This window comes from Sturnus vulgaris, chromosome W, assembly GCF_052056855.1.
Source record: "Sturnus vulgaris isolate bStuVul1 chromosome W, bStuVul1.hap1, whole genome shotgun sequence".
In the NCBI taxonomy this organism is placed as follows: domain Eukaryota; kingdom Metazoa; phylum Chordata; class Aves; order Passeriformes; family Sturnidae; genus Sturnus; species Sturnus vulgaris.
The window spans coordinates 26,805,244-26,823,291 of record NC_142282.1 but is presented as its reverse complement, the minus strand read 5'-3'; the positions used below and the strand labels follow the sequence as shown (position 1 = coordinate 26,823,291).

The 18,048-nt window shown below is 42.1% G+C and overlaps 1 protein-coding gene across 3 annotated transcripts in view; it reads right to left on the bottom strand.

Moving 5' to 3' along the window:
* LOC148220051 (SMAD family member 2-like) overlaps window positions 1–18,048 on the bottom strand; it is a 72,222-nt gene that overhangs the window by 15,012 nt on the left and 39,162 nt on the right. For 2 of the 3 annotated variants that reach the window (XM_088155703.1, XM_088155705.1), the window contains exon 3: window positions 799–888. The exons of the other annotated variant lie outside the window; for it this stretch is intronic. In XM_088155703.1, coding sequence (XP_088011829.1) covers window positions 799–888 — 90 coding nt within the window. The remainder of the gene's footprint in view (window positions 1–798; window positions 889–18,048) is intronic. 3 annotated transcript variants of the gene reach the window in all.

The window sequence follows — 18,048 nt, the reverse complement described above, 5'->3', positions numbered from 1 at the left end:
GTCCCTTCCACTACTAAACCACAAAGCTTTGCTGTCGCATAGATGCTTTATGGCTTTAAGTTTAAGAATTCCCACAGGACTGCAAATAAGCCTATTAGCAGTCAGCTGCCCAAGTGATCCACATGGCAGTATAACTGTAATGCAAAAAGCATGAATGCACATCTTTTAAGGCCTGTACAGTTTATCTTCTTGACTTCATCTGCCTTACTACCAGCTGAAATAATTTTGCTAATTTTAAGACAGACTGCATACGCTTACACAAATGCAGATGTTTATGACTGTTATGGGATGGGAGACAAACCTCAATACACAAATCAAGTAATGTGACATGAAAAAATAAAGACCCTGTTTAGAATTTGCCTGCCATTAACTACTGAAGAATTTACAAACAATTATTTAGTAGCTCATATCTGAGCCAATTAGCAAGATGTAAATGAAAGCTCATGACATAAAAAGTAGTTCAAATACTTTGTAAGATTAAGCCTAAAGAATCAAGCTTCCCAACTTTGTTAATATAAATACCAAATCATATTAGAGCTTGCATTTAATAAGTCTTCCCATTCTTTCAATAGCACTGTCATGAAAAACCAATATTGCAGAATTAGAGTTTCATTGGTCAAAGCATCAGCTGATAACACTTGGATTTCTACACTGGCAAGCAAATATCTTAAAATGCTGTACCGTGAGAGGCCTAGGAAGCATTTTAGTCTATTTTACAGCTAAAGCATCCCATTACAGACCCTCCAAAGCCAATCCCTCCCACATGATTTCTATGATGCAAGAGGGCAGAATATTCACCTGGTTTGTTCAGAGAAGCTGTAAAGGCCTGTTGTATCCCACTGATCTATCGTGTTTGGTGTACTCAGTCCCCAAATTTCAGAACAAGTGCTGTGCATAATAAATTGAAAACAAAAACAAAAAATTGATATGAATATGGAACATGGTTATTCAAAACACTATGGTGTCAAACATGGAAAAACATATAGAATACTTCCTTTCACATAGAAGATAGAGCATTGTTAGACTTGCATTTAGACTGACATCCCATGCTATATTTTCTATATGAAGGAGGCTATCAAAATGGAATAAGTGATTAAAGGTAAATGATAAATGTTTTTAAAAGTTGAACAAGTTCTCTGCTTTTAAGTAGTCAATACAGTTGTAACGTTACTTAAAACAGGCAAAACTTCTTCAGCCTAGGTCTTAAAAAAAATCAGTTTTAAAGAGTAGTTTCTGGGTTTGTTTCTTGGGAGTTTTTTGTTTGTTTTTAAACATAAGCTTCCCTAAGACTTCAAACAAATGCCATGTATATCTGAAACTGAACATCACTATCTAACTTTCGGGTACCACCACTTAAGCTTTAATCTCATTCTCCATGCACATACTAATTTGCTGATTTCCCCAAAAGAGGAAAATTTAGATTTTAAAGAAAAGCACATCATAGCTAATACTTCTCACTGTTTTCTGTACTGTTCTTGATTAAAGAACTAAATATTCTTTTCCACAGTATACAAAGCACAATGTTTAACACAGTTTTAGAGTATCGCATTTTAGGATTCAACTACAGGATAACAAACCTTTAATTGCTAAATCAAGGAGGAAGAAAAGAGAGACAACTAATTTTTTACCAAGCTGGTTCAAGGACAAGATCACAACAGTAAAGAAAAAGGAGCCTTCAGTCATAGGCACAAACTAAAAGCAGCATCAGATTGAAACAAAGCAAGAAAACAGCATGGGTTTGTAAACAGAAAGCAGACTCAGAAGCATAAATCCAGCTCAGCTCTATCACAGACTTGTTCTGTGACCACTAAAAATGGACAGTTTATTTTTATATAAGTGACATACAACTAGACTTTGCACCTCAGACATTATGAAAATTTGGTTCACAAGCAACTTACATCTCTACTTCCTAATTACAGAGCCTGAAGTTTGACTGTCTGCTACAGTTCCTTTAAAATTAATAGCCTCTGAAAAGCTGCAACAGAAAGAAAAGAATCCAAGTTCACCAAACTCCTGGTTTTAAATATAGGTGTTGCAATTTAAACTACTAAACTTAGCTGATACAATCACGAGTTTGGATTGAGTGCTTAAGGGAAGAGAAGTGAAGTAGGTATTTTTATTTCTCCTCCCTACACAGGGAAAATTCATTACTGTTATGAAACAAGAAGACACAGACATAAGTGTGGGCTACTGATGAAGGGAATTAATGGTTCTTGTCCCCTTCTTGCCTGTCCCAAACACCTCATTTTTAGTGCCATTCCAGGGAGGCTGAAATGTTCATGCAATTGAGCAGCAACCCAAATCAATCAACTGGCTATCTGACCACAGAACATGGCAGAAAATGCAACTATTGAGAGTTACTTTTCATCTAGATCACTTCTATTAACTGTAGATCTACATGAGCACTACAAATGAGGAATAAGACTAATTGTGGACAGCAGCCTGCATTTATCACAAATAAAATTGTTACATGAAATATGGCCTTTGACATTTTACTGATTACGGACACAAGTAAAATCTTGTAGTAGAGAACATTTGTCTAGTAGAGAGCAGCAGAGTGTCATATGAGAAGGCCCATTCTCTGATTTAGATCCAGCTCTTCAAAAGAGCCAACTCTCCTGAACAAGTTACATCTATCTCAGATACAGGTATCATCACAGATCTCTAGAAAGTGGGCAAAGAGGGATCCTGACCATCACTATATCAGCAGAGCATACAGCCTCACTTTTTCACATTCCTAAGATGTCTCTAGGATGGTAGACTGCCAGAAGCTGTGTAATGATTGAAATAGTTGCCCTGAAGACACATAAGGAGCCTGTGGGATGCCAGGGAGCATTCCAACACTGTACTGCATCCTCAAATATTCACGGCTGTTGCTTGTAAGACAGACCATAGCATACATTAAATCAGAAGAACAATCAGCAGATACAAAGTCTGCTGCATATTAATTGACACAGTCAGCTCATTACCTTTGAGCAATGGATCCTTTATACAAAGCAGTGCTCCAAAGCTGACACTGTTACAGATTACACATTCCCAAAATTGTGGGGTACATCACTGGTGAAAGCATGGCATGCCACACATTTGCTGCACAAGACTTAAGATAGCACATGCAAAAGTAAAATTTCACAGTTCCTGACAAAGCATGATGAATAGGAACAATATTTTATACTGCTAACCTCATCTCTCTATAAATATTCAAACTATCAAAGCCAACAGCATATTTCATAACCTACAGAAAGGCAAATGGTATCCTGAAGTGACTGCAAGAGAGTCATAGGTTACAATGAAGCTCAGGACACCATGGAGGGAAGGCAGGCCAGGAGGTACAGAAAAAGTGAACAGTTAGAGCAAAACTGCTCAAATATACAGAAGCTTACACGACATGCTATCTTCCAGGATGTATGTCTGCTTAGAGTTAGGATTAATAGATTTTACTGGTTCATCTACACTACGACTATACTCAACTCCAATAATCCACAATCAAACACAGAAGAGCCTGCAGGAAATCAACCCATATGATCAATAAAGTCAGCTCAAAATAGCTTTTACTGTTCACTGGAAGAAACATCTGAGGAAATCTCCTGCTCACATAAAAGATCTATTGCCTGAGATGCAAGACTGTCCCCCCACTACATCACCCAGACAGTAAACAAGGCCTCTTAATATTCACAAACATATACACTAAATCAGAATGAAATTCCTCACAACCCTAAAAAGCATACTTCATGCACAGCACTTCCATGAAAGACCACAATATGTTCATTCATACGCAAGCAATAGCCTGCCAGAGGGCAGACACATCTATTCATCCCAGAAAGGTGGTGCTGGAAAGGTGACTGCATTCTGAAAGATGTTTAAACAACCACTATAAACAACCATTAAAACCCTCTGAAAGGGAAACAGGAGCACAGAATTACTGTCCCAAAATAAATAGGATGCATTTTCTCCTAAACCTACCATTCTGAAGCATCCAAAATCCCTTGTGAAGAGTCCTTTCCGTTCCTTATTCCATAAAGAATTTAGGAGAACCAAGGATTCACATCTGTACTCAAGTCTTGTCTGGAAACATTCCCATTCCCTGGAACACGATAATTTATGCTAGAAAGCAGCTAGGACATTCCCCCAGCACTGGGCCGAACCAATTACTGTTTTTCCACACAATTCCCAGGTTTGTGAATGGCACATCATCAGAACCACTTCAAAGATATTTACATATGAAGTACCAGAAACTCTGTACAGAAGTTGCTAAATATAATTTTCTTCTTCTTCAGTCTCAGAAAGCAGAACTGTAAAGGAGCTTAAAAGGCATCGAGTTCAGTTGACAGCCTCCTCTTTACCTGAAGTGGTAGCACTAGAAAAATGGCAAATAAAGCCTGAAATGCAAATAGCATCACGCTAGTCAAAGCCCACATTATACAGAAATCATTACAGAATGGTCTTGTGTGGAGACCCTGAAAGACATTCCCTAGTTAGGGAAACACTAATGGCTTCTCTCATAGCAAGCCCTGTTCTGTCGTGCTCAATGTACCCCTGTTCTGGTCCCTGGGTCAGCCCCGTGCCTTCCCTGTCCCTCAGTCTTTCTGTCACTCCCACCCTGTTTCCTGTTGGGCCTCATGCCCTAACCCCACCCCTGTGCTGCCCCCATGTCCCCTGGTAATTGGTCTCTGATACTTCTTCCCCCGCCCCGCTCATCCCATGTACTTAACCTGGACCCTCAGACCAGGCCTTTGCCTTTTGCCCCTGACTCTGGACTGTCCACGTGTGTGGCTGAAATAAACATCTCTCTGAAACCCCTGCAAAGGCCGTTCCTGCCTCTTTACCTGCACCATTTCAACAGCTACCCAGACCACAACAGTCTTGTACATTTAACTTGCTTCTCTGTGAAATATTACACTGAGCCCCTAACGTTTCTACTGAATCTTTCGTATCTTTTAGAATCTACAAGCACTAACAACTTTGCCAAGTCTACATTCAAGGCAATCGTCTCCATTTGGTTTTTTTTCCCTGCATCTTATAATCGCAAGATTTTCTTCCATTTAATCTGCCTACCCCTACATTTTCTGAGGTATTTGTAGTGCTGGAGCTGTAACTGAAACAAAAAATAATTTCAGTAAACCATGACAGTACTCCATCTATCTGTTTTAAAGTAGGAGATGAAAGTTTCCAAATTCTAGAATTGTTATGCAAAGTCTTCCCTATAGATGTGAGCCTGACATTTTTTTTACTCACATTTTCACTGAAAGACTAAACAAGAAAAATGGAACAAAAAATATGATCAGGTTTTCACTTGAACTGGAGAAGTTACTTAGCACAGGGACACTAACACCTTTATACCAGCCTAACATTTACAGGACTTACTACCTTTGTCAGGGGGATAGAAAAGAGGTGCAGAATTTGTTTTGAGAGCTACACCAAGCTATTCAAACAAGAGTTAGAGCAGTAAGAAATGACTGCTAGATTTATAGAATCCCATTGTTATTGTATTCCATATCTATCTGTGCCCAAAATTGTTGCTGTCTCTTTAAGACCCTGCAATGCAGCCAGAAATGCAATGGTGGGGCAGGGGGTGCTCAGGGCTTTTAAAAGTTGGAGCATGCAAGGAGCCCTTTTTCTCTTGACATTTTGGCTCTCTCTCTCGCTCAAGGCAGAGGCTCCCTTTTGTGTTTTACTTTATGTTTCTGGCCTCTGGAGGGGGTTGTTTCAGGAAGGTTTCTGGACTCACAAAAGTAGCAACTCAAGAAGCTGCATTTCATTATCAAAAACTGTTTCAGAGTAAAATTTGCAACACCTGTCAGCAGTGCAAAGCCTAAGCCGGTCTGGGGTTGGGTTGCCATTCATCAGTGTCTGAGAGTCCATTTTCTTCCCTCCTCATGAAAGCAGGGACCCAAGACAGCAGTGCCACCACCGGCAAAGTCCAGTGGGTGGCAGGCAGCAGCAAGCGGTAGCACTGAACCCCACAAACGTCAGCAATTCCCATCTGCCACTAAACTGCTTCATAAGCTCCTACCTTCCTGTTTATTTTTCTTCCAGGGGCAAGGGTGCACTGAGCAGGGTTAGTCTGCCATCTCCCTTTTGTCTCACAGACCACACAGTCACCTGAAGAGCATGCCATTTTGGAGGGAGGGCTGCCACTGTCTTTTCCCTTTATCTCTCTACACATATGGAAGGCACCCTCTTGGGGAAGAAGACACTTTTCCATTTTGGGTTTCTCTGTTCACAGGGAGTCTGTGGGATTTCAGCAACTTTGTAACAAGTGCCTATAACTATTTTTTTGCCTGTTGCTGTTTCATTTTTTAGTAAACTTATTTTTTCACTTATATCTACTTGTATTAGTTTTTCATTGGTGGAAAGGGATTAAATAAAACTAAAGAGGTAACTCGTTTCAGTGTCCACCTTAAATTGTCTTAAACCAAGACACCTTCTATGTCAAAGTGACCCACTTAGTAGATGAGGGAAAGGCTGTGGATGTAGTCTATCTAGAGTTCGGTAAATTATCTGACACCATCTCCCATAGCACTCTCTTAGAAAAACTGGCAGCTGCTTGTGGCTTGCATGGGTGAACTCTTAGATGGGTAAAAAACCAGCTGGATGGACAGGCCCAGAAAGTTATGGTATATGGAGCTAAATTCAGTTGGTAGATGGTCACTAGCTTTGTTCTCCAGGGCTCAGTTTTGCGGCTGGTCTTGTTTAACATCTTTATTGATGATCTGGACAAGGGGATCAAGTGAATCCTCAGCAAATTTGCAGACAACATCAAGTTGGGTGGGAGTGCTGATCTGCTCAAGGGTAGGAAGGCTCTACAGAAACATCTGGATAGACTCAATCAACGGGCTAAGGACAACTGCATGAGGTTCAATAAGGCAAAGTGCCAGGTCCTGCACTTGGGTCACAGGAACCCCATGCAGTGCTACAGGCTGCGGGGAGAGTGACTTGAGAGCTGTTTGGCAGAAAGGGACCTGGGGGTGCTGGCTGACACTTGGCTCAATATGAACCAGCAGTGTGGCCAAAAAGGCCAATGGCATCCTGGCCTGTATCACAAATAATGTAGGCATCAGGACTAGGGCAGCGATTATCCCCCTGTACTTGGCACTGGTGAGGCTGCACCTTGATTACTGCATTCAGTTTTGGGCTCCTCACTTCAAAAAGGACATTGAGGTGCTGGAGTGTGTCCAGAGAAGGGCAACAAGGCTTGTGAATGGTCTAGAAAACATGTCTTATGAGGAATGGCTGAGGGAGCTGGGGTTGTTTAGTCTAGAGAAGAGGAGGCTCAGGGGGACCTCATCGCTCTCTACAATTATATGAAAGAAGGTTGTAGTGAGGTGGGGGCCAGTCTCTTCTGCCATACCTGCAGTGAGAGGACCAGAGGAAATGGCCTTAAGCTGAGACATGGGAAATTCAGATTGGATATTAGAAAAAAATTTTCACTGTTAGGGTGGTCAGGCATTGGAATAGGTTGCCCAGGGAAGTGGAAGAGTCACCATCCCTGGAGGTGTTCAAGAGGCATCTAGATCTGGCACTGGGAGATATAGCTAAGGGGTTACATCTGTAGTGCTGGGTGGCATAAAGACTTGAAAGGCACAGTTGCCCATCTCAAACACTGTCAAGGCCACGGAAGGAACTTGCCAAAAGCCACAGGAACAGGACCTTGAGATAAGCACAGAGGGGAGGAATTTGTGACAGGAAGGTGCTAATTCCAGGCTGGGCAGGGGTGAGATCTGGCTAGCACATGCTGGTTAATGCATCTAGACAGAAATTCCAACCATGGCAAACTGTGGGAAAGGAAGCAACTGCTCATACACATATCACCCCAAGTTATAGGAAGACTATTGTGATCACCCCATAGATACCCAAAACTTGGACTGTGTACAAAGTTGGTACCCCTAGAAGAATGACTCTGGGATCTCCACAACAAAGTCCAGGGTGAAGAACCCAGAGGATTCTGTTGGATCCACAGGTGGTGACTGTCTTCTGCTCTCTCCTCTTTTCTCTCCCTTTCTACTTCCACTTTTCTCTCCCTCTCCTCACACATCCCTCTTTGTCTCGCTTTTCTCTCTCCTTTCTCTCTCTCCTCTTTTCTCTTGCCTCTTTTCTCGCTCTCCTTTCTCTCCCTCTCTTCTCTCTTGCTCTCATTCCCTCTTCTCTCTCCTCCTTTCTCTCTCTCCTTTCTCTCTCCTCCCTTCTCTCTCATTTCTCTCCTGCTCCCTTTCTCCTCCTCTTTCTCTCTCTCCTCTCTCTCTCACTCCCTTCTCTCTCTCACTCATTTCTCTCTCTCCTTTCTCTCTCCCTGTCCTTTCTCTCCCCCCCTTTCTCTCTCACTCCCTTCTCTCTCTCACTCCCTTCTCTCTCTCACTCATTTCTCTCTCTCCTCCTTTCTCTCTCCCTGTCCTTTCTCTCCCCCCCTTTCTCTCTCACTCCCTTCTCTCTCTCACTCATTTCTCTCTCTCCTCCTTTCTCTCTCCCTGTCCTTTCTCTCCCCCCCTTTCTCTCTCCTTTCTCATAAAAGACCTTTTGTTGCTCAAGGCCCCACTCGAAGTGGTTCTTCTTTCAGATCATTCGATAGAGGGGGCTCACAAGCTGGCTATAAACTAGAACATGCATTCTCCAGAACCCCACAAGACCCAGGAAAGCTTGTGGTTCCTTCTTGTTAGCTGGTGGAGAAAGTTGCAATTTTGTTAACCACCTCTGTAGGCACATGACAGTGTCCACCCTGCCATTTTATTCCCAAGGTCCCTTGACCTAACTTTTATTTTTGGCAAGCTCAGTTTTCCAAAGAATCTGAATTATTTTCTTCCCTTTCTCAAACACTTCTTTTGCCTTATTGCCCCAATAATGTCATGTTTTTTCCAGATCAGTTTGGATCAGTCCATGACAAATAGTAGAGTCGTGCTTCCACCCATGGAGCAGTCAATTCCAGGTGTATTGGACACCTCTCCAACTGAAAGCAAACTGTGGTCTGCACTGCATCCAAAGGAATTGAGAAAAATACATTGGCAATGTCAATTGTAGCACACCACCTGGCTGCCTACTGTGGAGACCTTGAAAGGCACTCTCAGTTAGAGAGAGGTGAGGGGCCTCTCTCTCAGTTATCTCCTTTTGATAACAAATCCTGTTCTATCAAGTCAGAACAATCCCTGTCTTATTCCAAACCCATGCCCTCTCCCTGTCCGTCAGCCCTTCAGTCACTCCCACCCTGTTTTCTTGTTAGCCCCCATGCCCCAATCCCACTCTTGTTAACACCCCCATGTCCCCATTTAATTGGTCTGATACTTCCCCTGCCCTGCTCATCCCAGATACCTGACGCAAAGCCCCAAACCATTGCCTGGGCCTTTTGTCTCTCAACGCTGGACTGTGCTCATGCGTGGCTGAAATAAACATCTCTGTAAAACCCCTGCAAAAGCCCATCCTGTTTCTTCACCTGTGTCACTCCAACAAATACCCCGACCACAACAGCCTTCAACTCCAGTTCAGATTGGAACTCTAATGTCTGTTACAGCAGCATTCAGTGGTGGCATTACTTCATTTCGGCCACAATAGCCTACTGTTAACCTACATCCTTCATCAGACTTTGGCACTGGCCATATGGACTATTAAAAGGCAAGTGAGTCTTGCTGATCACTCCTTGGCTTTCCAGTTGATGAATCATCTCACAGATGTGAGCCAGGGAGTCTCAGTTTGTGCAATATTGCTGCCAGTGCAATGTCCTACTAGCAATTAGCTCCTGCTGGTCTTCAACCTGCAGCAATCCCAAGATGAAGGGATCTTCTGAGAGGCCTGGCAGGGTGGATAATTGTTTGACCTTCTCTGTATTCACTGTAGCTACATGAAAAGCCCATCAATGCCCTTTTGGATATTTGAAGTACCCTCTCCTGAGGTAGTCCATGCCAAGGAGACGGGGCCTTTGGGCCAGTCACAATGGGTGATTTTGCCATCTGCCCCCGTTAAGCTCACCTCAGCCTCCAATACAGACAACTCTTGGCATCTCCTTGTCACTCCAGAGATCCAGATGGGTTGTGCCCCTGTACCCTGATGGCACCAGTATACATTGTGCACCGGTATCTACTAAAGCTTTATACTTCTGTGGATCGGATGTGCCAGCCTATCAAACCCACACAGTCCAGTGTGCCCCGGTCATCCCTTTCCTCCTCCTGGCCAAAGGCAGGGACCATCTCTTCCTGTTCCTGGTCAGAGTACTTGCTGTCTGACCTTTGCAATGTCACACCAGCTGTCCCCTCACCAGGGTCAAAGGAAGTGCTTTCACTTGTGTCTGGGAGATCGCTGATTGTTTTCTTGTCTCTCTGCAGCAACTACACTGACAGTCTTCTTGGATTACCCCTTCTTAACAACTCTCTTCCCTCTCAGTTCACCAACATGGACTTCCAGCTTAGAGGTGGGCTCACCATCCAACTTCCTCATGTCCTCCCTCTGGTCACGAAGAACCAGAGTTCGTTACGTGGCCTGCACTTGGGGCTTCCCTCTGACTGCGGCAGGAGAGAACTGATCTCTTGGGCTGCCCCTAAAAGCTAAGGTGCTGGCCTGTAGGGATGTGGAAGTACCCAGAGTTTCTTCTAAGTTTCAGTGTCTTCCTGGCTCCATCTCTACAGCTGACACATGAATTTTCAGGTAATACATTGATACCAAGCTACTGGAATATGATGCAGGGGAACTTTGAACCACCTTCCTCCACAGGGCCATTGAGCAAGAGAAATACTCTGGATCTTTAGGGACATTTTTTAGATCACTATAAACAACTTTTAGCACTGCTAATTCTTTCAAGCACTGGATACCTTTGTCTGCAGTGGTCCACTTCCCTGGGGAGTTCACAAGATCTTCCTTAAATGGATATCTTGCCCTCACGCTTGAGAGAAGCCATTTCTAAAGGCTGCAAATTGCTCCTTCCTTTCCAATTCCACTTTCAATTTCCCGATCTTTAGCAAGGGATCCCAGCTGTTGAGCTTCATGACTTTCTAACTGCTGACTGTCAGCCCCATTATCCCAGCAGCAAAGCAGAAATCCGCTTACCTGGTTGGTGGCTGTAATCTTTATGCAAGTCTCGAAGTTCTGATGAGGTCAGGTGTGGTAGCTGAGACTGATAGTACTGTAGATTTAATTAGTGTATGCAGTTTGATAACCAAGATGCCTTGGCAAGAGCAAACAGCTTTGAAGATTACAAGAAGATTGGATCCAGTCTGGCTGACAGGAAAGAAGATTTAACTAAGCAGAAATGTAAAGTTTGTCTATGTGATGTTTAACTAAATGATTGTAGTAAAAAATTACTAGCCTTCCAGAAAATGGTAAATCAGTATATGTAGCTCACAGTAAAATTTGGATTCTGATCACGAATCAGTAGTCTCCCTCTCTCTCTCAATCATCAGTAATTGATGCTCTCGTGTGAGGAGAATAACCAGCCTACCTGGCAGCAATCGGCGCGTCCCCGGCACTGATCGTGTCGGTGAAAGAACCGTGTCTGGGCCCACAGTCACCTGTCCTGCAGCGACGTGACAAGTGAGCCGGGGGAACTGAATGGGACAGAATATGTCCGATGAGAGAGATGTCTATAAAACCATGCTCACTCTTCTGGGTAAGCATGGCTCCCCCATCCCAAAGCACGACTTTAAGTCACTTTTACGATGGGCGCCACACATGTTTTCCAATACCACCCCTTCTATTTTTACCCTCTGCTACTGGGACAAGGTTGGCATTCAGCTCTATGATCTGGCTACTACAGGACATGAGCAGGCAATGCGTATGGTTCCAGCCTGGAGGGTGATTTCTGAAACATTGAAAAAGCAAGAGCAGTCTCAGGCTGTATCCTCTGCGGATGCTGCTGGCCCCCTGCCCCGCTCTGATTCTCCCTGCCTGCTTGCAACTGGCACTCCTGATACTGGAGAGCAGCCACAGCCATCAATCCCCCCTCTGCCCAGACAAAGGAGGGGATGGCATTCATTCTCACGGTTGTTAGAAGCCTATATTGCCATCTGCGACTCTAGCAGTGAGGAGGAGGGGGTCCCGTTTGTGATAACTGATAAAAGATTCCTGTTAATCACAAAAGTATTGGGGTTTGTATAAACCAGAATACTAAGCTCTGAAGTGAAGCATGGACACGTGATAAAGGAAATTATATTATTAAATCATTCTGTTTTAAATCACCTTGTTATGTTATGTTTTCCAAATAAGTTGCATCTACTACCAGCTTCCAAAATCAGACTTCCTTATAGCCCTTCCTGCCTTTGTCTGATCAGTGCTGCCTATCTCAAGGACCAGACTTCCAGAACTTTACTGGTGGTTATCTACAAAGACCAGATGGTTATCTGTGACTGACTATCACTGGAGACTTTGTGAATTGGAATAAGGATGTTTATTCGACCACCACTGCTTACCTGGCAAAATTATGACAGCAAAAAACCCAAAAATTATTGATTACAACGAGAAACCATAGTATAAGAAGAGACTGTGGGCCGGGATTCAGTGGAGCATAGAGTGGGCAGTGACCCCTCCCATTCCCCAGCACGCTGCTTGCTCTGTCTATATCAAATAAAGCAATCTAAATGTTGCTGAATATTGAGACTTTTGTTTCTCATTTATAACACCTTTGACCTGGGACCAATAGATCCAGATGCTGAGCCTGACCTATTCCCTCCCAACCCCCATGAAAACTGGATGTGATGAAAGAAAAAGGCTCTGAAGGAGAGAGATTTTGATATAGCAGCAAAAATAGTTGCGTCAGTCATGTTTCACGGCACCAGGGCAAATACCCCACAGTGGGAACCCCTCGCTTATTCGGAAATTAAGGAATTACGCTGCACGGCTACAGAACACGGGCTGGGATCTCCCTACTTTGCTAATCTTTTACGGTCTACGTTTTCAACTCATCTTATGACCCCTCATGATTTAAAGGGACTGGAGAACTTACTATTAACCCCAACTCAGTATGTAATTTTTGATGCTCAGTGGAAAAAGGGTTAGAAGCTTTGCTTGTGAAATCTGTGGGGCTTGCAAACCAGAGCGGACCGCAGCAAGCTCCAGTCCAGCCGCCCCAAGCAGCCTTTGCTGGACCGTTGCCGATCTACAACCCGCCACAGCAGGGAGCGCTGGACTGGACCTGGCAACCTCCGACACAGTAAGGTTACTTGATTCATCTGTTCATTTGCTTCCCACAGGAGTTTTAGGACCACGGGGGTAACGTATGCATAACATCCCAAATATGCTGCGTACAGTCTATGTTAAAACAATGCCGCACATGCCAATGTACCGTGACATTAAAAGGACAAAAGATAGCACTTGTCGGTCTCATAGACACAGAGGCTGAGTTATTGTTATCTCTCAAGCTAAATGGCACCCACAATGGGCCCTTGCTGAAATGCCCCAGGCACTTTCAGGCACTGGGGGAAGCAGCCTTAGCTATCAAAGCCACTACTTGATACAGATCAATGGCCCCGAGGGACACCTGCCTCAGTCAAACCTTTGCATTATCAGTTGCTTGCCTTTTGCTCCATAGTTTTAACAAGTTTTCTATTGTGAAACTTTCGGTACAGCTATTTAGTAATTCAAGTGTAATTATTCTTCCTTGCCACATTTAAGTATATTGAAGGACCACAAATACAGTAAACAGTAGCTTACTCTTTAGAATAAACTGAACCCTTAACTTTGTAACTGTTTGTATGCAAGGTTCAGTCTTACATACCCACTAACCTAAGTTACTTGTGTAAAACTCATTCTTATTGTTTTAGCCTTCAATATTTATATCCCATTACTTTTATAAGGCCAAACTCAAATCTATCGTACAAATATTCTTAAAAAACACCTGCAGCAGTTGAATTCCTATGGTAAATTCATGTTGCTACTATCTCAATACAGTTGTTTACTTGCATGTTTAACTGTTGTATGACAAATTTTCAGTAACTTTTATAATGATAGAGTCAAAATGAATTAAGATTATGTTAAGATTAAGTACTGTTAATTTCTGTTAAGTATTAGACTAAGCAAAACTAAATTTAAGTGTTATTCAAGTCATATTATTTAAAGTTCTGTTAAGTGCTATTAAGATCAATTCAGTAATGTTAACTTTAAGTTCTCTTAGGTGTATTTTTATTATATCGAAGTAACATTAGGTTTCAGTGAAATTAGCTTTAAGTTCTGTTAAAATGTTTGTTTAAATTATAAGATGCAATTGTTTTGATAAAGAGATGAGTAATGTGAAGTTTGCATGGAGCTAACTGTTAAAATCTGTTCATTTAAATTACAAGATAGAGTTATTTTATTGTAGAGATAAGACAGAACCGATTAGTTAAGCTATTTAGTACTTTGTTTTACGTTTTTGCTTTAATGTAATATATGCATAAATGTCTAAGACACACCCGTCCGTCTTTAAAATGCTGCAAACGAAGCTACAATTCTAAACGGCACTGAAGCCAAGCATTTCAGATCCCTGTCACATGATCCTGTCATCAACCAAAGAATGATGAGGGGGCCTAACCCTCACAGCCTCTAAGCACAGGTCCTAGACAGTGTAGCACAAAGATACCTGTGTGCAGACGATCTTTATATACAGCAGACCCAGTGGAAGACTATAAAACAAAGAATCCAACGCCTGAAAAAAATGGCAGCGGCAGAGATTATCTTCTCAAATAACATATCAACTAAAAATCCAGACTTGGTACCGTGTACATCTGTAATGTGGCGAAAACTTGTACGGCTTAAGCCACATGAATATGCTTCTGCTTTGTGATAGGTTGACTTGGGAAGAAGAAACTCAGAGAGAGGTTCTCTCTAAGGGAATTTCCTCTGTGGGGGTTGGGACACCTGCAACAGCCAATTAGAGAAAGTTAGTTTGCTCTGTGCACACACATTTTGAAGGAGGTAATCCGGAACTGAGTCTCTTTGACTTTCCGGCGGCTGAGCAGGTAACATCAACCCGAGTTTTCTGAAGATGAATCCTGAGCAGAGAGAAAAGAGACAGAGAGAATCTTTGCTGTGGAACATTTCATTCTTAAAAGTAATCCCCCATGAGACAAACATGGCCCACATCTACAGCTTTGGGACGGCTGTGGAGTTGGGAGGAGTGTCACGGTTGCAGGTTCCCGGGCGGATGCAAATTGTGAAAGATAAAACCACAAGAGAACTGTCTTTTTCCTTCTTGTGGAAAAATCCCTACAGCTTCAACAAGAAGAGGCTTCTCTCTCCAGAAGTGAACTGAAAAAGACTAAATTAGGGACTGACCGAAGTATTTGTTATATGTTTGTTTTGTTGTTATGAAGGTTGGGAGAGGGAAGGAAGGAGTGATCTGAAAAATCTTATTCTTAATTTCTTTTTTTTCCCCCTGCTCTTTATTTGTGTAGTTAATTAATTTTTCTTTTACACTCTCTCAAGTTTTAGGCCTGCCTTGCTCTTTTGCTCCTGGTTCTGTCTCACAGCAGAAAAAATAAGTTTATTTAAATTGGCAACTCGAAACCAAGACATTTTTTAACAATAATAAAGCGACATAAAATAAATGAAACTGTGCTCGATATAGCGAAAAAGCTCCAAGCATATGCAAATGCTGTGCATGGCCCAACACATGCCAAAATAGCAACAGTGAAAACACATCTGCAAAAATTAAAAAACAAAATAAAAAAAATCATAAAAGACTCAAAGAAAAAATTAAAGAAGACCTTCTCCAAATCTCGGCAGTACAAATTAAAAGCCCTGGTATCCAATGCGAACGTTACCCCAATGGGGAGAGAAGGTACACCCCATGAGCTGAGCTGTGGTTCTTCCTACATGATTGCGGAAAAAACATGAAAAGATCAAATAAAAAATCTACTGCTGCTCTGGCACAACAAGTACGTGAATTAAAGAAGGGCAAAACTCAAAAAAGAAGTTCCACCAAAAGGAAAGCAGCTCCAGTTGCTCATAGCCAAACTGCCATGTATAATAATAATAATAATAATAATAATAATAATAATAATAATAATAATAATAATATGTCAAATCCCCTTAAAAAAAACTCTAAAACATATGCCCCCCCAAAAAAGAATAAACAGGCTTAAAGAGGCCCTGCCTCTAGCCAAGAAGAGGCAAGGGAAAATCGTGTTTTCTAGACTGTGTGAATTCGTTGGCCTGGCACATCGGAACCACAAAAGTATAAAGCTTTAGTTGATACTGGTGCACAATACACATTAGTCCCATCAAAATATGTAGGGGCACAATCTGTCTCTATCGCTAGCGGAACAAGTAAATCACAAAACTTTACCTTAGTGAAAGCTGATGTAAGCTTGACTGGACATGAATGGAAAAAACATCCTATTGTAACTAGCCCAGAGGCCCCATGCATTTTAAGCATAAATTACCTCCAAAGAAGATATTTTAAAAACCCCCCAAAAATTCAGGTAAGCATTTGAAATAGCAGCTGTGGTAACAGAAGGCATCCAGCAATTGAACACCTTACCTGTACTGTCCAAGAATCCAACTACAGTAAGACTTCTAAAAAAAGAAAAGCAAAAAGTACCAATTGCCACTTCAACAGTGCATCGCCAACAATACAAAACAACTCAAAATGTTGTAATTCCCATCCATAAAATAATTCAAAAGCTAAAAAGCCAAAAAGTAGTCAACAAAACCCACTCACCCTTCAACAGCCCCATCTGGCCTGTGCATAAATCTGAAAAAAAATAAAAATTAACAGTAGACTACCGTACATTGAATGAAGTGACTCCACCACTAAGTACTGCCGTGCTGAACATGCTAGAACTCCAGTATAAGCTAAACTCCAAGGCAGCCAAGTGGTACGCCACTATCAATATCGCCAATGCATTTTTCTCCATTCCTCTGGCAACAAAATGCAGGCCTCAGTTCACCTTTACATAAAAAGAAGTACAGTATACCTAAAACCGACTGCCCCAAAAATAGAATCACAGTCCTACCACCTGCCATAAACTAATCCAAACTACAAAAAAGGTAAGGCTCCAAAGCGTTTACAATATATTGATGATATCATTACATGAAAGAACAAAACAGCAGAAATATTTAAGAAAAAAAAAATCATCTGAATCCTCCTAAAAGCCAGCTTTGCCATCAAAAAAAGTAAAGGGACCTGCTTAAAAAATCCAGTTCCTAAAAATGAAGTAGCAAGATAGCGTCAAATTCCTACTGATGTCATCAACAAAATCACAGCTATGTCCCCACCAACCAACAAGAAAAAAACCCAAGCTTTCTTAAGCACCATAAGTTTTTGGAGAATGCACATTGCTAAGTACAGTCAGATCGTAAGCCCTCTTTACCTGGTTACCCACAAAAAAAAAAATTTCCATTGAAGCCCTGAGTAGCAACGAGCTTTTACCCAAATAAAACAGGAAATTGCTCATGCAGTAACCCTTGGCCCAGTCAAGACGGGACCAAATGTAAAGAACGTGCTCTACTCTGCAGTCGAAAGCCATAATTTGTCCTGAAGCCTGTAGCAAAAATTGCCTAATAAAAGGAAATGTGTAAGTGTCAGAAGTTTAAACAAGTAAGATGGAAAAAAATGTGTTTGAGTAAGTGAAAAAATAGAAATTTTTACTTGCTGAAGTTTTTACATGCTGTTTAGTATGTTCACGATATGGAGATAAGAGGTAGAATGTCCTAGGGTGATGTTATGGTGTTTGTATCTCCAATCGTGTGTTCTGATTATGTTTGGTATTATGTCCTGTGCTTTCAAGACTGACTCTAAAAGTGAAGCTTTGTTTTGTCTTGTTATCAGCCGGCTCACCTCCCCCATGGTCTGTGTTTAGGAAAGGCTTAGCTCTGCTTGCTGCTAGCTTAGCTTTGCTCGCTTCTGCCTATATTTTCTTTGCTTTGCTTTGCCTTGCCCTTGCTTTTGCTTATTAGTTAGTTCAGCTAGGCAGTCCAAGTTTTTCTCTGGACTGTTTTTTTTCCCCCTCTCTCCCTTTCCTGGATACCATCTGAACCTGTTCCGGATGGGGACCTAGGAAACACCAGAAGTCTGCATTCTGTCACCTGCAGCAGTCATCCCCAGCGCCGGAGACTGATAACTGGGCGACCACTCGCCGGAGAGACTTTCTAAGTTTGTCA